General features: G+C 39.9%; 2 protein-coding genes across 2 annotated transcripts; both read left to right on the plus strand.

Moving 5' to 3' along the window:
* Nucleotides 1–4,280: 4,280 nt before the first annotated feature.
* LOC308286598 (green-sensitive opsin-like) lies at nucleotides 4,281–5,922 on the plus strand (the record flags this gene model as incomplete). The annotated part of the gene is made up of 5 exons (XM_080727683.1): nucleotides 4,281–4,644; nucleotides 4,759–4,927; nucleotides 5,031–5,196; nucleotides 5,431–5,670; nucleotides 5,824–5,922. 5 exons carry the CDS (start codon nucleotides 4,281–4,283, stop codon nucleotides 5,920–5,922), a joined length of 1,038 nt encoding a protein of 345 aa, XP_080583809.1.
* A 1,632-nt stretch (nucleotides 5,923–7,554) lies between these two features.
* Nucleotides 7,555–9,196, plus strand: LOC308286476 (green-sensitive opsin-like; the record flags this gene model as incomplete). Its single annotated transcript, XM_080727511.1, has 5 exons — nucleotides 7,555–7,918; nucleotides 8,033–8,201; nucleotides 8,305–8,470; nucleotides 8,705–8,944; nucleotides 9,098–9,196. The coding sequence occupies 5 exons, from the start codon at nucleotides 7,555–7,557 to the stop codon at nucleotides 9,194–9,196; spliced, it is 1,038 nt and encodes a 345-aa protein (XP_080583637.1).
* Between the last annotated feature and the right edge of the window lie 8,796 nt (nucleotides 9,197–17,992).

Below are 17,992 nucleotides of genomic sequence, written 5' to 3' on the forward strand. Positions count from 1 at the left end.
TTATTAGGAACACATGCATTCTCACAAAAAAAAAACGATGTAATCAGTGATGACCTGACAAAGGCTATCAACATCCTCTCCATGCTCACTGAAAAATGAGTCCCAATCTGTCATCTCAAATTCAAATCTGAGTCTCTCCTCCACCTCCTCCGACCAGCACTGCACATCCCTAGTATACACAGCTGTATGCATTCCTGACATTAGCATACAGTAGATCAAGTGTGTTTTCACCTCTAGTTTTGCAAGTGACATATTAGGAGAAATCAGGGAGAACACTGGAGACTTTCACCTGGTTAAAACCAGTAAGACTCCCTAATCGGGAGATAAGCGACCATTGGTCGCTTATCTCCACAAATAGGCCAAAAGTTTGTTTTACCAATTATTACACTCTATGTGAACATTTACATCAACAAATCCCAAGTACTGGTTTTTAGGGGTGCTGAGTGTGGCGCAGCAGCGTGTCATGCATTTTCTGCAGGGCCTTGTCAATGGCTTTGTGTTCTTGCTGCTTTTTGTTGTTGTTGATCCTCTGGAAGCGCGCCCACTCATATATGGATCTCCTAACAGGGCATCATCTGGGATACAATCCCTTTTATGCCCATATATGGAGATCCCTAACATAATCCCTTTCATGCCCATATATGGAGATCCCTAACAGAATCCCTTTTATGCCCATATATGGAGATCCCTAACAGCATCCCTTTTATGCCCATATATGGAGATCACTAACAGCTAACAGAATCCCTTTTATGCCCATATATGGAGATCCCTAACAGAATACCTTTTATGCCCATATATGGAGATCCCTAACAGAATCCCTTTTATGCCCATATATGGAGATCCCTAACAGAATCCCTTTTATGCCCATATATGGAGATCCCTAACAGAATCCCTTTTATGCCCAGTTGGTTGCTAGGGTAAAAAAACATGGTTGCTATGGTAAACAGTTGGTTGCTAGGGTAAACAGTTGGTTGCTAGGGTAAAACCATGGTTGCTAAGGTGGTTGCTAACGTACACTAACAGACCAGCAACAACAGACTGTTGCCACAGCAACGTACACAAAGGTTTGTGTACACATGTGGTGTGATGTCATACTGAAGATATATGACATCACACCGTACACAAACAAAGGTGTGACGTGTGACGTGTGACGGACGGACGGACGGACGGACGGACGGACGGACGGACGGACGGACGGACGGCCGGTGGAGGTTTTCATAGTAAACTGCTCCCTGACGGTCGCAATCAACGTTCACCAGAATGAGAGCACTAGGATAATGTGTCTGGAAGTTAGCCACAGTGGAAACAATAGTGTCTCGTGCCGACGCTGTACTGCCGTTTGGCGGACAGTACACAGTCAGTAGGACAACAGATGTGAATTCCCGTGGGAGGTACTAGAAAGGCCTCAGTACAAGCACCAGGAGTTCAATATCTGAGTTACAGATCTGTTTTTTCACTGTAGCGTTCCCTTCCATGCACCAATCCTTGTTGATATAAACAGCAATGCCACCCCCCTTTAAGTTTCCCATTGGCTTTTTCAATCATCCGATCTGATCTGATCTGATTTAAGTACCGTACTGTACTGTTCTACTGTAAAACCTTTAGGTTTGAAAACTTGAAACTTGAAAAATGTGTACCTCTCCCTATACCTTTTTTGTTGGCTATATTATGTTCTTGAACAATTAAGGGAACATGCTCTCACTGCTGTATCCATGAATATCCCTGCCTTCTCTGCAAAAAGCTCTGCAGTGATCAACCCAGTCATCTATGTAATGATGAACAAACAGGCAACACATTTTACAGAACAGATTACTGCATTCACTGCAAGCAATTCTAGCGCAGATTCTTGCCAAACACATTTTTGGACACTGCTCCTACAGATTTTGCCCTAAATTTTAGGGCAAAATCTGTAGTGATTTTAGGGCCTAAAATCACGCAAAGCAGTACACTTGTATCTCTAATGTTTTGCCATCAACATGGATCTGTCCCATTTCCCATATTCTCTCCTGATTGGCTACCATTGCCTTCTAAAGTTTGTGTATGCGACCTGACGGTCGCAGGGGTTAAAGTTCTCCGTACTGGGGACGGATTTCGTCTTGATGATTCCCTAGGGGCTATGTATGAGATCAGTGCAGATTCGCAAAAGAATAGTGGTGTGTGTGTGTGTGTGTGTGTGTGTGTGTGTGTGTGTGTGTGTGTGTGTGTGTGTGTGTGTGTGTGTGTGTGTGTGTGTGTGTGTGTGTGTGTGTGTGTGTGTGCATGGCTATCCCTGCCTTCTTTGCTAAAAGCTCTGATGCCTTGTTCAACCCAATCATCTACATTCTGATGAACAAACAGGTCAGTTATTTTACAGACCTAAAGCTAATAGGAGTCCTCCTTAATGTTGTAGTTGTTGTATTGTTGCAAATATTAAATGCATCAGTTTTTAAGCAAACTACTATAAACCACCTCGTTTCACATCTGACTTGCCCCATTTGCTCTCCTTTCCAGTTCCGTAGTTGCATGCTTCAGACCATTGGAATGGGTGGCATGGTTGATGATGATCCCTCAGTGTCTGCCAGCAAGACAGAAGTGTCCACCACATCTTAAGATGGATGTTATGGACATTTTCCTTTTACACTATCTACTTGATTTTGGATGATCATCTTCATGGATTGAAAGAAACTTCAATTTGGGAAAAAAAGGAGAAATATATATACATATACCTGACCTCTAATGAATAGGACATAGTTATTCACACACATGAAAGAGATCAACAGATGAAGCTACACATTTGCTGTGGGATCAAATAATAATGTATATCGGAAGAAGTGAAAGTGTATGCTAACACTCAGATCCAAACTACAGTAATGTAATCCACCATTTAAACAATACGCTTTGAAAATGTTACTAGAGACAATGTAGGGAATTCTCAGGATCAAGATCAAGCATGTTAAATTATGTAAAATCTAAAAAAGAAAGACAACGTCCTTTTTTGTTGTTTAGATGTATGTGATGAATGGATGCACTTCAGATGTGACTGAAAATGAATCTGTATTTTTATGTCATTGTGGGGCTGGCATATTTGTTGGCCTATGTCAGAACTTTCTTGTAAATATTTTATGAATATTAAAAAGTCTAGAAATAGGTTAATAAATGCATGCATGAAAAAAATAATCATTTGTTGTTACTTTGCAGCTTATTCTAAACACACACAAAATCACACTTTATAGTAAGGTTCATATAATAAATGATATCAAGAGACCCTCATTTCTATAATGCTTGTCATGTGGCGTGTATGCATAATGAATTAGACTCTCTGCTCCTCTTTCAGTCAACAGGCATTTTATCAATCTAATAATGAACAAAAGCAAACAATGCACCTTAAGAATGCTAACATCAAGTCACAAAAAAGCTGAAGCTTGTTTCCATTGTTGTCCATGAAGATGTTTACAACTTCATCGGGCAGTATAATCATGTTTCTTCTTATACACAAGGGCTTTGGTCTAACTTCAATTATAGCAACATATTGGCCTGTGTTGCCTCTCTGTCAGCCAGAGAGTCAGACTGCTAAGGTAATTACAAGTCTAAATGCCTGCCCATGGTTCATGAATTTGTGAGAGGTTAATTAATTAGCAAAAGAGGTTTAGGTTAATAAAGAACCAGCCACACAGATATGGACTGTCTTGGCCATCTGTCTTGGCCTTATATGGATTCTGTTAGTGTGGTATGTGGCCGATGTGGCCTCCATATAAGGGCATTCCCATCTGAAGTCCTGTTTGATATGGGCTTAATATTGATGACCCCTGCTCTGAGTATCTGACATCACAAAATCCCTTTTATGCCCATATATGGAGATCCCTGCTCTGAGTGTCTGACAGCACTGTGATGTCACCTGTTTTTATGCCCATATATGGGTGCGCACGTGGGTGTGTGCGCGCGCGCGCGTGCGTGTGTGTGTGTGTGTGTGTGTGTGTGTGTGTGTGTGTGTGTGTGTGTGTGTGTGTGTGTGTGTGTGTGTGTGTTAGTAGCAGCAGCAGTAGGCAGACCATAGCCTTGAGTCTGAGCCATCGGGTAATTAGTAAATTAGTCAATTAGTATAGGTAATTAGATTGTTTACAATCAAATCAACAAATTAACCTTGCTATTCTAACAGTATCTAGGTCAAGACAGGTTAATTTGTACGCACTGTCCGAAAGGTATAAAACGCACTGGCTATTCGACATCAGCTGCGGAGTGGTTTAGTACTGCACACACTTCTCGTCAAACAGTGCACGGTCTGGGACTGCATGTACGGCAACATGGAGAACGGCACGGAAGGAAATAACTTTTATATTCCTATGAACAACAGGAGTGGGCTTGTGCGAAGTCCTTTCTATTATCCTCAGTATTACTTGGCGCCACCAATGGCGTACTATGCACTCGCATTCTACATGTTTTTCCTGATCTGCACTGGCTTCCCCATCAACGCTTTAACAGTGGTGGTCACTATGCAGAACAAGAAGCTCCGTCAACCTCTCAACTTCATTCTCGTAAACTTGGCTGTAGCTGGACTGATCATGGTCTGTTTTGGATTCACCATCACCATCACCAGTGCTCTGAATGGCTACTTTGTTTTCGGAGCAATGGGTTGTGCCATTGAGGGCTTCATGGCTACACTCGGAGGTATAACATTTGGACTCTTTTGTTTAAATGCATAATGGTCTTTCAATTTGTGTTGCCTGTCAAGGTCTTTTTTCCAAATGAGAGCTAAAAATGTCTTTTCTATTGACTATACAGGTCAAGTTTCTCTGTGGTCATTGGTGGTGCTGGCTGTTGAGAGATACATTGTTGTGTGCAAACCCATGGGAAGCTTCAAGTTCTCGGCCGCTCATGCTGGAGCTGGAGTTACTTTCAGCTGGATCATGGCTGCCGCCTGTGCGGTCCCTCCACTTGTTGGCTGGTCCAGGTGAGTTCAACTGAATGTCCCAGAGGTCATCCATAGCAGAATGTTTTTAATTGGTGTGGTTTTCTAATCATTGCTCTCAATTGGCTCAATTAATGATTTTCAGATACATTCCTGAGGGGATGCAATGCTCCTGTGGACCAGATTACTACACCAACGCTCCAGGATTCAACAATGAATCATACGTCATGTACATGTTCAGCTGCCACTTTATTGTTCCAGTTGTCACAATCTTCTTCACCTACGGAAGCCTTGTGGCGACAGTCAAAGCAGTAAGACTCCTTATTACATTACATACTGTACAATCATATAGTTTCTAAACCCATAGTGTATATAGGTCTGTGATACAGGAATTATGTAGCATCACAAAACAGAACACACATTTACCTCAACACCACCGTGAATCAAAAACTGCATGTTGCTTCTGATCGTGAAAGTTTATATTGTACTATATAGCTTTGGACATGTATTCGCATTTCTGTCATTTCTGTCATGATCCACTTCAGGCAGCAGCTCAGCAGCAGGACTCAGCATCCACCCAGAAAGCTGAGAAGGAAGTCACACGCATGTGTGTGCTCATGGTTGTGGGATTCTTGGTTGCTTGGAGTCCCTATGCCAGCTACGCAGCCTATCTCTTCTTGAACAAAGGAGTTGCTTTCACTGCTGTGTCCATGGCTATCCCTGCCTTCTTTGCTAAAAGCTCTGCCTTGTTCAACCCGGTCATCTACATTCTGATGAACAAACAGGTCGGTTATTTTACAGACCTAAAACTAATAGGAGTCCTCCTTAATGTTGTAGTTGTTGTATTGTTGCAAATATTAAATGCATCAGTTTTTAAGCAAACTACTATAAACCACCTTGTTTCACATCTGACTTGCCCCATTTGCTCTCCTTTCCAGTTCCGTAGTTGCATGCTTCAGACCATTGGAATGGGTGGCATGGTTGATGATGAGACCTCAGTGTCTGCCAGCAAGACAGAAGTGTCCACCACATCTTAAGATGGATGTTATGGACATTTTCCTTTCACGCTATCTACTTGATTTTGGATGATCATCTTCATGGATTGAAAGAAACTTCAATTTGGGAAAAAAGGAGATACATATACCTGACCTCCAATGAATGGACATAGTTATTCACACACATGAAAGAGATCAACAGATGAAGCTACACATTTGCTGTGGGATCAAAAATAATAATGTATATCTGAAGAAGTGAAAGTGTATGCTCAGATCCAAGCTAATTTAATCCACCATTTAAACAATATGCTTTGAAAATAATACCAGAGACACTGTAGGAAATTCTCAGGATCAAGATCAATCATTTTAAATTATGTAAACATCTAAAAAAGAAATACAGCATTCTTTTTTGTTGTTTGGATGTGATGAATGGATGCAATTCAGATGTGACTGAAAATGAATCTGTATTTTTATGTCATTGTGGGGCTGGCATATTTGTTGGCCTATGTCAGAACTTTCTTGTACATATTTTATAAATATCAAAAGTCTAGAAATAGGTTAATAAATGCATGCATGAAAAAATAATCATTTGTTGTTACTTTGCAGCTTATTCTAAACACACACAAAATCACACTTTATATTAAGGTTCATATAAGAAATGATATCAAGAGGCCCTGAATTCTATAATGCTTGTCATGTGGTAGGCGTGTATGCATAATGAATTAGACTCTCTGCTCCTCTTTCAGTCAACAGGCATTTTATCAATCTAATAATGAACAAAAGCAAACAATGCACCTTAAGAATGCTAACATCAAGTCACAAAAAAGCTGAAGCTTGTTTCCATTGTTGTCCATGAAGATGTTTACAACTTCATCGGGCAGTATAATCATGTTTCTTCTTATACACAAGGGCTTTGGTATAACTTCAATTATAGCAACATATTGGCCTGTGTTGCCTCTCTGTCAGCCAGAGAGTCAGACTGCTAAGGTAATTACAAGTCTAAATGCCTGCCCATGGTTCATGAATTTGTGAGAGGTTAATTAATTAGCAAAAGAGGTTTAGGTTAATAAAGAACCAGCCACACAGATACGGACTGTCTTGGCCATCTGTCTTGGCCTTATATGGATTCTGTTAGTGTGGTATGTGGCCGATGTGGCCTCCATATAAGGGCATTCCCATTTGAAGTCCTGTTTGATATGGGCTTAATATTGATGACCCCTGCTCTGAGTATCTGACATCACTGTGATGTCACCTGTTTTTATGCCCATATATGGGTGCGCACGTGGGTGTGTGCGCGCGCGCGTGCGCGCGCGTGTGTGTGTGTGTGTGTGTGTGTGTGTGTGTGTGTGTGTGTGTGTGTGTGTGTGTGTGTGTGTGTGTGTGTGTGTGTGTGTGTGTTAGTAGCAGCAGCAGTAGGCAGACCATAGCCTTGAGTCTGAGCCATCGGGTAATTAGTAAATTAGTCAATTAGTATAGGTAATTAGATTGTTTACAATCAAATCAACAAATTAACCTTGCTATTCTAACAGTATCTAGGTCAAGACAGGTTAATTTGTACGCACTGTCAGAAAGGTATAAAACTCACTCGCTATTCGACATCAGCTGCGGAGTGGTTTAGTACTGCACACACTTCTCGTCAAACAGTGCACGGTCTGGGACTGCATGTACGGCAACATGGAGAACGGCACGGAAGGAAATAACTTTTATATTCCTATGAACAACAGGAGTGGGCTTGTGCGAAGTCCTTTCTATTATCCTCAGTATTACTTGGCGCCACCAATGGCGTACTATGCACTCGCATTCTACATGTTTTTCCTGATCTGCACTGGCTTCCCCATCAACGCTTTAACAGTGGTGGTCACTATGCAGAACAAGAAGCTCCGTCAACCTCTCAACTTCATTCTCGTAAACTTGGCTGTAGCTGGACTGATCATGGTCTGTTTTGGATTCACCATCACCATCACCAGTGCTCTGAATGGCTACTTTGTTTTCGGAGCAATGGGTTGTGCCGTTGAGGGCTTCATGGCTACACTCGGAGGTATAACATTTGGACTCTTTTGTTTAAATGCATAATGGTCTTTCAATTTGTGTTGCCTGTCAAGGTCTTTTTTCCAAATGAGAGCTAAAAATGTCTTTTCTATTGACTATACAGGTCAAGTTTCTCTGTGGTCATTGGTGGTGCTGGCTGTTGAGAGATACATTGTTGTGTGCAAACCCATGGGAAGCTTCAAGTTCTCGGCCGCTCATGCTGGAGCTGGAGTTACTTTCAGCTGGATCATGGCTGCCGCCTGTGCGGTCCCTCCACTTGTTGGCTGGTCCAGGTGAGTTCAACTGAATGTCCCAGAGGTCATCCATAGCAGAATGTTTTTAATTGGTGTGGTTTTCTAATCATTGCTCTCAATTGGCTCAATTAATGATTTTCAGATACATTCCTGAGGGGATGCAATGCTCCTGTGGACCAGATTACTACACCAATGCTCCAGGATTCAACAATGAATCATACGTCATGTACATGTTCAGCTGCCACTTTATTGTTCCAGTTGTCACAATCTTCTTCACCTACGGAAGCCTTGTGGCGACAGTCAAAGCAGTAAGACTCCTTATTACATTACATACTGTACAATCATATAGTTTCTAAACCCATAGTGTATATAGGTCTGTGATACAGGAATTATGTAGCATCACAAAACAGAACACACATTTACCTCAACACCACCGTGAATCAAAAACTGCATGTTGCTTCTGATCGTGAAAGTTTATATTGTACTATATAGCTTTGGACATGTATTCGCATTTCTGTCATTTCTGTCATGATCCACTTCAGGCAGCAGCTCAGCAGCAGGACTCAGCATCCACCCAGAAAGCTGAGAAGGAAGTCACACGCATGTGTGTGCTCATGGTTGTGGGATTCTTGGTTGCTTGGAGTCCCTATGCCAGCTACGCAGCCTATCTCTTCTTGAACAAAGGAGTTGCTTTCACTGCTGTGTCCATGGCTATCCCTGCCTTCTTTGCTAAAAGCTCTGCCTTGTTCAACCCGGTCATCTACATTCTGATGAACAAACAGGTCGGTTATTTTACAGACCTAAAACTAATAGGAGTCCTCCTTAATGTTGTAGTTGTTGTATTGTTGCAAATATTAAATGCATCAGTTTCTAAGCAAACTACTATAAACCACCTTGTTTCACATCTGACTTGCCCCATTTGCTCTCCTTTCCAGTTCCGTAGTTGCATGCTTCAGACCATTGGAATGGGTGGCATGGTTGATGATGAGACCTCAGTGTCTGCCAGCAAGACAGAAGTGTCCACCACATCTTAAGATGGATGTTATGGACATTTTCCTTTTACGCTATCTACTTGATTTTGGATGATCATCTTCATGGATTGAAAGAAACTTCAATTTGGGAAAAAAAGGAGAAATATATATACATATACCTGACCTCCAATGAATGGACATAGTTATTCACACACATGAAAGAGATCAACAGATGAAGCTACACATTTGCTGTGGGATCAAAAATAATAATGTATATCGGAAGAAGTGAAAGTGTATGCTAACACTCAGATCCAAACTACAGTAATGTAATCCACCATTTAAACAATACGCTTTGAAATTGTTACCAGAGACAATGTAGGGAATTCTCAGGATCAAGATCAAGCATGTTAAATTATGTAAAATCTCAAAAAGAAAGACAACGTCCTTTTTTGTTTTTTTGGATGTGATGAATGGATGCACTTCAGATGTGACTGAAAATGAATCTGTATTTTTATGTCATTGTGGGGCTGGCATATTTGCTGGCCTATGTCAGAACTTTCTTGTATATATTTTATAAATATCAAAAGTCTAGAAATAGGTTAATAAATGCATGCATGAAAAACAATCATTTGTTGTTACTTTACAGCTTATTCTAAACACACACAAAATCACACTTTATAGTAAGGTTCATATAAGAAATGATATCAAGAGGCCCTGAATTCTATAATGCTTGTCATGTGCGTGTATGCATAATGAATTAGAATCTGCTCTTTCAGTCAACAGGCATTTTATCAATCTAATAATGAACAAAAGTAAACAATGCACCTTAAGAATGCCAACGTCAAGTCACAAAAAAGCTGAAGCTTGTTTCCATTGTTGTCCATGAAGATGTTTACAACCTCATCGGGCAGTATAATCATCTTTCTTCTTATACACAAGGGCTTTGGTATAACAAGTATACAATTATATAACAATAATAGCAACATGTTGGCCTGTGTTGCCTCTCTGTCAGACAGAGAGTCAGACTGCTAAGGTAATTACAAGTCTAAATGCCTGCCCATGATTCAGGAATTTGTGAGAGGTTAATTAATTAGCAAAAGAGGTTTAGGTTAATAAAGGTGCTATTAATCTTATTAAGTCAATTTGAAATTACTGTGTGAAAGAAAGGTGTAAAACCCATACTCCTTTCAACCTGAGCTGCAGAGCGGTTTAGCACAGAGAGCTCCTCTAGTCAAACGGTGCAAAGCGACTGCATGTGCCTAAAAAACTATTAGGGAGAACGGCACCAAAAGCAATTTGGAAAAAAGGAATCCTGACCGGCAACGAATGAACATAATGAACATCTTTTTTGGGTGATTGATTGATTGATTGATTTATTGATTGAATACTTTATTAACAGTTTGCAGATTGTACAGAGGTATGGTTTATGTAGGAGCCAGCTTATTTGGTATTTGGGCACTTGGCTGAGGCTGATTGGGTAATTGATTGGCTATTGATGGAGGAACCTCATTGGCACCTCGTTTCATGGGTGTGTCTCTGTAGGTGGCCTCAGAGGTAACAAAAGACAGTTCTCCCATGCTCACCTTGAAGGCTCGTTGTGTTCTTGGAGGTAGAGTGAGCTGGGGGAGAGAAACTTTTGTTGACCGCATACACACTTTCTATAGCTCTAAATCGCACTTTCATTGTTGTTTGCTCACTGCTATTAACTTATTTTCATACACATATTTATTGCATTATTTGATCGCATAATTGTAATTATTGGTGTCACTGAAAATTATGAGTAAAGCATTTTTGAAGCGGTGAAAGCCGCTTCCAAGGAGTGGCTTTGTTTGTCCCGTTCATGTCCATATATGGTCATTCCAGTCCAGAAGGAACAGGTTTTATCTGTCCCGTACATGTGTGTCCCGTGTGTGTCCCGTTCATGTCCATATATGGTCATTACAGCCCAGAATGAACAGGTTTTATCTGTCCTGTACATCCAGAATATGTGTGTAACGTCCGTCCCGGTTTGATGATTGGATGATTAAAAATGTCCAATGAGACCATACTTTGAGGATTGGTCAAGCTTCACATGATAATTCGGCCCTCAGATAAAATCATTCACTCATTCAGAATTGGAAGAATGTATAGATCACAGAGTTCATAGCTCTAGAACACTATAGAATAAAAGTTCACCGCTTCACTTCGAACCGAGGTTTGATTTTTAAACTTATGAGTGATTTTGTGGATGTGAGTGTTTTAAGGTGCGCGTCATCCAGTCTTTTAATCTCCCATGCTTAGCCTACCGGCTGTTTAACTATTGGGGTTACTAGCAGCCGTAACAGTTTACAATGATTTTTAAAAGGATATATATATTTAAAAATAATAATATACTATAATAAACAAGTCAAAAATCAACAAGGGGTAGTCCTATTAGGTGTGAAGCCTTTCTAGGACTCTTTAGACAAAATTCAGACAGGAGGGTAAGGAGTCACACTTCTGGATGTTTGTTGGTAGGGCATTCCACATGTTGGTGGCATAGCAGTAGAATGAAGATGCTGAAGAAGACTTCAGCACACCCAGTTCCTCTCAAGCAGATGCGTAGGCAACAAGACAGTATAAGTAAGATGAAGACCTGCTCACATTGCAAGTCTCAATATAACTTACTGCATATACATTGTTACGACCTGACTCTTAGGTCATAAAAAAAGGAGAGGGACACTGATAAGATTAAAATGTTTAATATGGTATAGATATCATTCTCAGTGTTAAAAGTCAATGCCATGATGTTTTGATCTGATAACTAATGCACGAGACGAGAATCTGCCCCACTCCAGGGACAGAAAGATTGACCAGCGAAATGTCAAAGTGTCCAGGACACGGGATAATGAATAGCCAAAACATTCTACATCCTTGGCTTCTGAGTCCACGAGACTCAGTCACAACAACATCTGATATCCATGTTATGTTTAATTGTCCAATCATAATGTGACTAATGTATTTTATGCTGTACACATTCAACTATATATGTGAAATGATTATGCTTTGTCACTCAGAGAGATACTATGGGTGGCAATGCTCTCTACTGTACTTATACAGTACCTACAATTTGAACTCTGACTAAACTTCAACACAAAAACGCATATTCCCTGGTGTGGACATTCATCATTTCTTGTGTGTGGAGTATTTTATTATGATTGGGGAAAACTGTTTATCCATATGGAATATGATCCAAAATTCCATCAAATGGCCCATTCGATTGCCGGATTAGCTCCGAGGAGATATTGGGGACTCAACATTGTTGGACTCATTTTGTCTTCTCCGCTGCTAGAACCAGTTACGGATTTCTACTGATTTGACGTTTATGGATTCGATACAGCTGGACAGTTTGTTTTGGAATCCCACTTCGTTCATCTCTGCTAGTAACAACCAGCCGAGGATATTATCAGACGTTTCCCCTGACTCCCACGGAGTAACACTGAAAGGACTCCCTCCACGTTTTTTCCTCCTGAGCGCGGCACAGGAAGGCAGAAAACACCTGCCGAAATCTAAACAACCTTTTTACAAACGGAACAACACCTTTGAATTGAAGCGTCTCTTCAAAGCTTGGGGAATGAACTGATAACAGCTTTAATGTCTAAGATAGACAATGAGGAAATGAAACCGGTTGTTTCTAGGTGCCCCACAATTGCACCATTTTTGCCCATATGGAGAAAGGAATTCGGATATGATGACTCTCTCCCACATCAACATATCGATAAAATCTCACAACGGTCTGAAGAAAGCCGAAATGGAGGCAGCCAGGGTTGGCTCTGGCACAGCGTTCCACACCAGGGACCGGACACAGACAGTTTCTCTCACAGAGACTTGAGAGGCGGGCTTCATTCTCACACACTGTCCTAATTCAACAGAACCCAGGTCATACGTTTATACCTGCTGTCTTAAGAGTCTAGCTAGCTCTTAACACAGCTGCATTTTTATTGTTTAATGTTTTGTAGTCTATTGTTTTATCGCTTTTCGTTGCACGTTTGAGTAACAGAATAGGGACTGCGGTTTCCTGTTCTGAGGACATAGCAGACTGTTGGTCACAGATTCATGCTTGTCCATATTATTAGTTGGTGTTATTTAGCACGAGACTCCAGTTTAGTGTTGCCAGGACGAAAGTTATTTCTGTCCAGAAGGAAATCTTTACACGATTTTGTTTAGTGTACCCAGAACAAAAGCAATTGTTCTGAAGGGAGAATCTCTTGGCCAGTGCATAACCCAGCCACTTAACCACATAACAAATCGCGTGGTTATTTTATTAATAATAGCTGTTTCCAGCTACTTAATCACATAAGAAATAGCGTGGTTATTTTAATTGGTAGATTTCCTTTATGTTCCAGAACAGAACGTTCTGACGGAAATCTTCATGCTTTACGCTTACACGTCTTTGTTTTCGTCTCAGTCTTATCTTATTTTATTTTATTTTATTTCCGTCTCAGGCGACTCTGAGATGTTGAATACAGGAGCTTTTTATCTCAGCGCTCCTAAGAACATTTTTAAGAAACATGACCATTCAAGCTAAAAAAGCCCCCTGCTCCGAGAAGCAGTGTTTTTATCGTGTAAAACCTGGACCCACACGGATGAAAGGTTACAATCTAAACCCAGAACCTCTTTTTAACCCGGACCTCAAGTCATTCTGGAAGATCATCGGGGACTCCCAGTTATCAACACTGCCTAAAACTTTTCCTGGAACATGTCAATGGATATGTGCGGAGCTGTGGAGAAATCGGACATTATTTGCCACTGGATGTTCGAACCTCATCAGGAAGGAACAGAGGACGCAAGCAATGTTTTCAAGATGCTGAAGGGCTTGACAGAGCTCCCCCCCCCCCCCCCCCAGCCGAACCTGGCTGGCCTTTCACTCACAACGCGATGGGGCGCGTTGTGAGCTTGTCGATCTGCTACGTGACTTTCATGGATTACAATGTCCCGAAAAGAACAAACACTCTTGACCCTTGGGACGCCCCGAGATAATGGTACTATATATTTTGTTTACTTTTGACTAAGAACGACTTCTGAAGAAAAAAAAAAGAAAAATCAAGTTCTGACTGACAAACCTGTGTGTTAAATGTTTTTGATAATCTATGTCTGTCTAATCATCTCTAATCCAATTTTCCTCCCCTGGTTACATTTCGGTTTGTCTATTATGAAAGCAGGAAAATCAAACCAAGTATAAAGTGAGCGGTGCTACTTCTGTGTGCAATATGGTACAATATGTGCTTGGCTTATGCTGCTTGCTTGCTCAATGCCTGCTGCTCGCGTGAGCTGCTTACGCTGCTTATAAAAAAAACTATGAGGGGCTGGAATTGTTTTTTTTATTTTCATTTTTTCTTATTTTTACCTTGAGAGGCCACGAGCCGTTTCAGTTTCTGTGTGACCTTGCTCTCTCTTTCTCTCTCAAAAAATGGGTTTCATTCGCTCTTGTTCTGTATAATCTACTGTTTACATTCTAATACAGGGCTTGATAACAATGTGCTGGGGTTATATTTGAATCTGTCTTGGGTTTTTCTCCCTCTGTTTGTGTTCTAACTCACTTGCCTGGTTTGCAAAACTAGGAATTATTTACACATATGACTGTCTCTCTCTCTCTCTCTCTCTCTCTCTCTCTAAAAAGGGATCTCATTCACTCTTGTTATGACTGCACTCGTACTTGATAACAACCAACGCTGGGGTTATATTTGAATCTGTCCCCATGTAATTCTCCAAATGTTTTTCTCCCTAATGTATTAATTCTTTTTCACCAATGTGGTAGGGATTATTTTTACTTTATTTATTTCATTTTAGGGGACAGGACGGACTCGACCTGGATAGACAGGTATCGTGGAAGGAACTCCACTAACTCGCTAACCAACTTGACTGACACTCAACTTGACTAACTGACGGACTGACGGTTTTATTTCAATTTTATTTTAGCCAGTTTAATTTCATGACTGTTTATTTTATTTTAACCCATTTTCTCCTGTCCTCCTGTTTTGTCGTGAAAACCGTTCCTCTTGCAGAGAACGTGTAAACAACTGACTTGTTTTCATTCCTTTCTAAAACAACTGATAATACAGGTCTGCTAGAAGACAGGCCTTCAAGGTCAGAGGGTCTGTGTGTGGGAGATCTGTCGCCAACTCAACATTTTAACTCTAGATCCTCAATTATTTAGTAATCCTGTTTTTTTTAAACCACACCTTATGGACATGAACCAAAAACATTTACTTTTACCATTCTTAACACATAAACTGCAGTATGGGTTAAGGATGGAAGAGGCCTAGCCCTGCTTTACTCAACCTTTAATTTCTCATGTTGGTTTATTTTTGGTAATACTTTATCCTCTTTACTTGAGTAAAAGCAGGCTGAGACGGTTCCAAAAACAATTTAGATGGCTGGGCTCCATTCAAACCCGTTCAGTCAAATTCCACAATTATTACAACCCTACTGGGCTTATACGGGATTACACATTATGAAAAAAAAAAAAAAAAAAGACATTATGATTATGTTATGTTTCTATTTCATTTTTTCTTATTTTATTTTCATTCATTTTCTGGTTAGAGAGGCTTTAAACAGGCCTCGCTAACTATTGTACACTTCCCCCCTCACAGGCCTGGAAGCTCACTCTAACTCTGACAGTGAGCAGAGTCATTGTCCTTTACTGTACCTCGGTACCCTACTGTACCTCGGTACCATCTGTTTCTCATTTAACCATATTTTAACAAATTATCCTCCAAACAAAACAATTTTTGTCACACCCAATATTTTTGGCTGTGGCAAACGGGAGGGAATGTGTTTGGAGAATTTCATTTTCTGAATTCATATTTCATTTTCTGAATTCATATTTTATTTTCTGAATTCATATTTCATTTTCTGATTTCATATTTACATATTTCATTTTGTTTTCATCTCATTTTATTTCAGAATATATATATATTTCACTTTGCTTAACCATGTTTAAATCTGTTTACCCCTAACAGAGCAAACTTATTACAATTAGACACAAACCGTGTCCCTTGGTGATGTATATCTAAAACAAATCAAACGTTTCTATACATAAATACACCCAATGGTCTTAACGTCCAAGTAATTCTGATGTTTATTTTATTTTTCAGATTAATTGACTTATCTATGACAGATGGTCCATATCTCTTCCCATGATCTGTGACGAAGGATCATTTTTCGTGAGTATGAGGATTCAAGTCACATGAGTTCCTATATCATTTTTGTTAATATTTACAGCTGTCTTGTCACAACATACAACTCTCTTATTTTGATAAGATCTCATAGCCTCGTCTTGGAAAAGTTAAATACTGAAATGTCATATTGGTTATAAAACCTTACTGAAATGATGAGGACAGAGGTCCTATACCTTACTGTTGTGGAGTCAAAAAAGGTCCACCCTGGCTGGGACATATCGCGAAGGTCATAGGTCAAGCAAGGAATGGACCATGACCGCTCCACCACACGTGATAAAGAATCAAATTTTCAAAATTCTACATTCGTCAATCTCAGGTGAGGCGACTTCACCAAACAAATCAAAACTTAAAAAATATATATATATATATATTCTCTTTCATTAAAGGCACTCTTTGTAGTGCACCCCACCATCAACCCAGGTGAGGCTGTGAAGAAACTTTGGAAAGATTCTAAATTTAGTGATAAAGTTTGTCATGGTGCGACAGGACAATGTTTGTTATTGATGGATCAAAGGTTTCCTTTTTCTATCAATATATTTTAAGGAACGTGTGATTGTCTCCTCACTCTCATAAAAATATTCTAAATCATGTTATCTAAATTTAAACAGGCCCCAAATTAAACAGGCCTTATTAGAGAAAATATCCTTGGTTTAATCTCAGACTGCCCTTTGACGCACTCCCCCTAATGATTCCAAATTATACAGTCCTTTATCTTTCATTATCAAAATATTTTTACCTTTGGTTGTATTCTGATTTAAATACCTTTAAAAGACTTAAATACCTTTGGAAATATACAGTTCTTTTGACTCTCCTCTTTAAAAAACTTAAAGCTATCGAAATGTTTTGACTTAAATTGTTCAATTATTATGTTCTGTTTCAAATACCTTTAAAAAGTTTAACCCATGTTTTCTTCCCTTGTTGTTTTATTATCCTTTGACCCTTTAACACTTCAAATGCTATCTCACGGGGGATTGATAAGATTAAAATGTTTAATATGGTATAGATATCATTCTCAGTGTTAAAAGTCAATGCCATGATGTTTTGATCTGATAACTAATGCACGAGACGAGAATCTGCCCCACTCCAGGGACAGAAAGATTGACCAGCGAAATGTCAAAGTGTCCAGGACACGGGATAATGAATAGCCAAAACATTCTACATCCTTGGCTTCTGAGTCCACGAGACTCAGTCACAACAACATCTGATATCCATGTTATGTTTAATTGTCCAATCATAATGTGACTAATGTATTTTATGCTGTACACATTCAACTATATATGTGAAATGATTATGCTTTGTCACTCAGAGAGATACTATGGGTGGCAATGCTCTCTACTGTACTTATACAGTACCTACAATTTGAACTCTGACTAAACTTCAACACAAAAACGCATATTCCCTGGTGTGGACATTCATCATTTCTTGTGTGTGGAGTATTTTATTATGATTGGGGAAAACTGTTTATCCATATGGAATATGATCCAAAATTCCATCAGACACAGCTTTTAAAAGTGCACAACACATGTTTATTTACACTATAAACAATAATATCACAAACCCATAAGACAAATATGGGTAAATTCTCCTTCTACAACACTGCCACCCAGGTGTGGAATTACTTGACTACCTCCCTTAAAACATTTAGCTGCTGGCATCCTTC

The sequence above is a fragment of the Nannobrachium achirus genome (assembly GCF_963921795.1).
Source record: "Nannobrachium achirus genome assembly, chromosome: 6".
Lineage (NCBI taxonomy): Eukaryota > Metazoa > Chordata > Actinopteri > Myctophiformes > Myctophidae > Nannobrachium > Nannobrachium achirus.